We start from the raw sequence: 4,570 nt of genomic DNA on the forward strand, positions 1-4,570 counted from the left end.
GAGAGGATACTGTTCTTGGTTTACCTAATCATTTAAACATGTATAATACTAATACCAAAATCACTAATTATTCTTTTGAATTCTTAGCTAAATATTCAAAGTAAAATCAAGATTGAAAATCACTTTGATCTTTTGGATTCATTTCTTCGTATTGGGTAATACAGATAAATCAAAACCAATATACAGCAGTTGCTTTATTGTGAATAACATGTGCTGCATGAAAAATGGTTAAGTAAACTAACATAACAAAAATCATTCTTTTACTGCACAATTTATCAAATTATTCTTTACAAATGATAACATGTGTATGTATGTGTATGTGTATATATGTTTGTATGTATGTATACTTCGTTATTTTATCCTCACCCCATTTCTTCCGGTCACTGAGAGGTTCTTGTGATTTTAAAATAAGAGCAATTTCAGAGCTATTATCCTTTGTTGAAATTTTAGAATGGTATAACAATATAGATTTCAAAAATTAAGAGGCTTTCTTGGTAACAAACATACGACTGAAGAAGACTGGGTGATCGATCCTTCCTTCCTTCCTTTTCTCTTCTTGGGACGAATCGAACTTTTGAATCCACATGAATCTTATTGAAGCGATAGGCGAGGCCATGAATAAATTTTCTTGTCTTTTTTCCTTCATTGATTACAAATCCTACAATCGTCCACTATTGATCGGTCGATGTGGTACTACTGATAACTTCTGCCCATGAAATCCTGCTTCCTTCTGAGTTCTGTGAATTATATTATCACACTGCTGTTTGGACGGATTCCAGCTTGTGGGACTTCCTCAACCTCATATGAGGGAAGAGTACAAATTCAAAGAGATTGAATAAAGAACCAGACAACTATCTTATGACTTCCATTTGGGATCTAAATCAAGATCCCTGCACCTTTTCTTTCTTCTGATTGAGGTACCTATTCAATAGAACAAAGTTAATGGAAAGCTTTCAAATATCAATAATCATTCATGGTCTGCACTGTTTTCTTCTTTTAATGTTGGCTAGCTCTGCACTGATCTTCACTAATTACCAAAAAAGTACTAACTAAGGCGAAATTGTGGTCAATACTCAATACCCTCCCGACTTGCCGACAGATCCAGCAAAAAATATCCAGCATGGTATTCACGAATTTAATTAGATGATAGGGAAAGTCCAGAAGGAGTGAAGAACAGCACCATGCATATACCATAAAAAGAGAAGTATATCAAATCTCTTGTCCATTTGTGGCAAACCCGTACAACATTTTCCTGAGTTGGGCAAACTTTCGGCCAAGCAACATCAAGTATTAGACTATTAGTACATGGCTGGTATACTTGTAATAACTAGTAGTAAAAGAAAAATACTCCGCCTTGTATTACATTTCCATCCCAGTATCAAATGCCATTATCATAAGGAAAATTAGTAGAATCCAGCCACTCATCTCCGGTGATGAACTCCGAAACTGCGAAGTTAGATGCATCATCATAGTTCATTATGTGAAAACCTGGCCAAGTAACTCGATTGTCTGTCACTGCACCGGGGCCATCGTTACCATACTCTCCGTAGTATAAAGTGCTTAGGCCTTGATCACCTTGCCATGGAGTCCACCCTTCTGGTGCAATGTGTTCATCGATGTATGATTTTATAATGACTGTTCTCGAGTAATTTCTCCATGGTCTTCCTAGATAACTCTTGACGGTAGCCAGATTTGAGTTCAAGTCATTCGTGGGCAGGATCGAACAGTTTTGCAGAGAAATTCCGGTGGACTCATCTTCGATGTCTCGCGACTGGGCTGTGATCGCGGTGAACTGTCCAGGCATTGGTAATCTGGAAATGACGTTGCATCCCTGGAAAACCACAGCTGCATTGCCAAATATGTAGTCTATTGTCCCATAAACGTCGCATTCTCTGTAGAATTGACGAAATGAGTGCACATATAATGTGTCCTGGTGTCCCTTTATGGTGCACCTGTAGACGGCGGCCAAATCACCATTAACCCGAAGGGCAACTGCCTGGTGCTTCTCTGGTCCTGCTGAATTCTCGAAAGTTATGTCTCGTGCCAAGAATCCCTCCCCGGATACGGCTGAAATAAATTACAAGAAATCCATGTGAAAAAAAAGGTCGTTAAAGAATGTTTCTGCTAATTAAGCCAGTTGAGTTATTAATTAAGCTTGATTTGATATTGCCCCGTGGTCAAAATAAGCATCCTATGGATTGTGCCTAGACAAATATCTTAGTTATCAGATTGGTTGCAACGAGACATTTCAAAATTGAAATCCATTTCAATAATGTAAGTGGATTAAAAAAATATTTACCAACAGTGGCGGATCTGAATGTGGTCCAGCCGTCACCTACGCTTCTGCTACCAGTAATTATGGTAACATCACTTCCATCTCCAAGAAGAACAATGTTGGGCTTCCAACTTGGAATCTCGACATTCTCTTGATACACTCCTTGCCTAACAAAGATAAATATTCTATCAGCGCTATTATTCGGAGCAAAGTTTATTGCATCAGTAAGAGCGGTGAAATTTCCGGTTCCATCGGCCGCCACTGTGATCATGTTACTCGGGTCGTAATAATCATCATCTGCAGAACTCTGCAAAATCCGTCGATCTTTACTGGACATCCAACTTGGAAATCCCATTAGACGCCTATGCATTAGGCCGTTTGATTTTGATCTTCCTGGTTTAGACAGAATTGACAAGGCATTGCTTACATGCTTATAAGCATCAACGATGGAGTTGACCAGGGCTGGTTTAGAAGGGCCAGATGCTGAATCTAGCCCTTCTAAACAAGTAACTTTGTTAGTCAAAGCTGCACTGAGAAAGGCCCTTGCATCAGCTAATCTTCTCGAGTTAGAAGAGCTGATTCGCGAAACAGATTTCTTTAACGAAGAAACTGTTATTTGTTGCAATTCGCTGCAATCTTGGATTGTACCCTTTTGTTTTTCGACAATGTTTGAGTGTCCACCACTGCTAGAGAAGATGTTTGAGAGCTTTCCAGCTTCTGATAATGCAGTTTGAAGTGAATGGAGAAGAAAATTTATAATGTTTGGACCGATGTTAATGGAGACAGAGAGCCTCAGTGAATCAAAACAGACATCTGGGTATGGTGTGGACTTGCAGAGATCTTTCATGGAAGACAAATGAGAATCTAAAGTCGAAGGAGATGATGAAGATGAAGAGGTGATGACAAAACATGTTGAGAAGAAAATTGAGAATAGAAGCAGGGATGGCTTCAAGTTGCGGGAAGCCATGGACATCGAGGCCCTGGACAACTTCAAATCTCAAACTTTGTCTATGTATTTAAACTAGTTCTTGTGTACATAAAACTGAATAGATTTGGCATTGGGAAGGTGCCACATGGGTTTATGAGTACTGATGTACAAAACACCCTTTGCTTACGGGCAACGATAGTTTACTGAGAGAGCTATTAGCCTATAACAGTAATGACAAGACCAGAGAGAGAGAGTCATTTTGCCATCCTCTGCTCTCGTGTGACATGTTTTGTATGGTAGAGAAGGGGGCCTGCACCTTTTTTTTTGGTCAAAAGGAAGTCATATTTCATTAGCTAACTTGATACCACAAGTTCTGTTACAAAGGGGGCTGCAGTTTTAACGGGTAAAATACTCCTTAAAACTTTCTCCATTACATAGAACTTTCGCAGTGTGTAACTTAGCTTTTATTTACTGTACTTTTGGCTTTTTCCAGTGTCTCATCATGAATGGATTCGGGATGTTCACGTTCCAAGTGATACAGAAGCGTAAGATACAGTACATGATGAAAAGATAAAAGACTTACAACCATTTCAGACGGTACATGCCTTCGTACTTTCGCCCAAAAGATAGTACTAGCTAGTATGAATTTCAATCTATCAAGAATGCCTATAGCATAAGTAGATTGTGAGGCTCCGAATTTGCATGTGGTACTTATTCATGTCCGGTCTTATTGTTTGTGTGTGTGTGTTATTTCCGCTTCGGAAAAAAAAACTTATTCATGTCCGGTCTAAAGTGATTGCTGGAACCCTGTTTAAGATATTTTGTGTTGTTCAAATGTGGCCTACAAGGACGAATATCTATGGATCAAACAAACGACTTGGCAGACTTTTTGGTGAAATGGTGGTCTGAAGCAGGCGAGCAGTAATGCCGCCGTAACACTACTACTTCCAGTCAAGTTCTAGTTTGTGATGATATTCAGTGCAAAAGTTGAAAGACGTTGTGCACCAAATTGATAATACTATGACGTGTATATATATATAGTTGTATACGTATTCGATTATTACAAGAAACAGTTATAAAACTTCACAATCCTAATAAACTCTCCTGTGTATAATAAGTAGTATGCAGATTGCAGGCCACATAAAATACTTGACGAACTCAGTATATTCATTCTCTTGGTCCTAATTGCATAATCAAAGTTGGAAAAGGAAAAACTAAGACTAGTGGAAGGGAAAAAGATGCAAGTCAAGACTCTTTTTTTAAAGAGACTAATATTATAATTTCCTGGCACTTGCTACTAAGCACAGTTTTCTATGAAAGCGCTGGAAATCGAGCTTCACCCTACCGGCCTTATGCTAAAGCTGATT

The 4,570-nt window shown here is 38.7% G+C and overlaps 1 protein-coding gene across 1 annotated transcript; it reads right to left on the bottom strand.

Moving 5' to 3' along the window:
- Positions 1–1,167: 1,167 nt before the first annotated feature.
- Positions 1,168–3,415, bottom strand: LOC113691568 (probable pectinesterase/pectinesterase inhibitor 12). Its single transcript, XM_027209771.2, has 2 exons — positions 2,300–3,415; positions 1,168–2,067 (listed from the first exon to the last, which is right to left on the bottom strand). Exons 1-2 carry the CDS (start codon positions 3,246–3,248, stop codon positions 1,379–1,381), a joined length of 1,638 nt encoding a protein of 545 aa, XP_027065572.1. The 5' UTR covers positions 3,249–3,415; the 3' UTR covers positions 1,168–1,378.
- Positions 3,416–4,570: the final 1,155 nt, after the last annotated feature.

This window comes from Coffea arabica, chromosome 6c (assembly GCF_036785885.1).
Source record: "Coffea arabica cultivar ET-39 chromosome 6c, Coffea Arabica ET-39 HiFi, whole genome shotgun sequence".
Taxonomy (NCBI): domain Eukaryota; kingdom Viridiplantae; phylum Streptophyta; class Magnoliopsida; order Gentianales; family Rubiaceae; genus Coffea; species Coffea arabica.

Excerpts from the sequence above, each read along its gene's own strand:
- LOC113691568 (XM_027209771.2), bottom strand. The coding sequence starts at position 3,248 with ATGTCCATGGCTTCCCGCAACTTGAAGCCATCCCTGCTTCTATTCTCA. Across the intron at positions 2,068-2,299 it reads ATTCAGATCCGCCACTGTTG|CCGTATCCGGGGAGGGATTC; the intron begins GTAAATATTTTT and ends AATTTATTTCAG.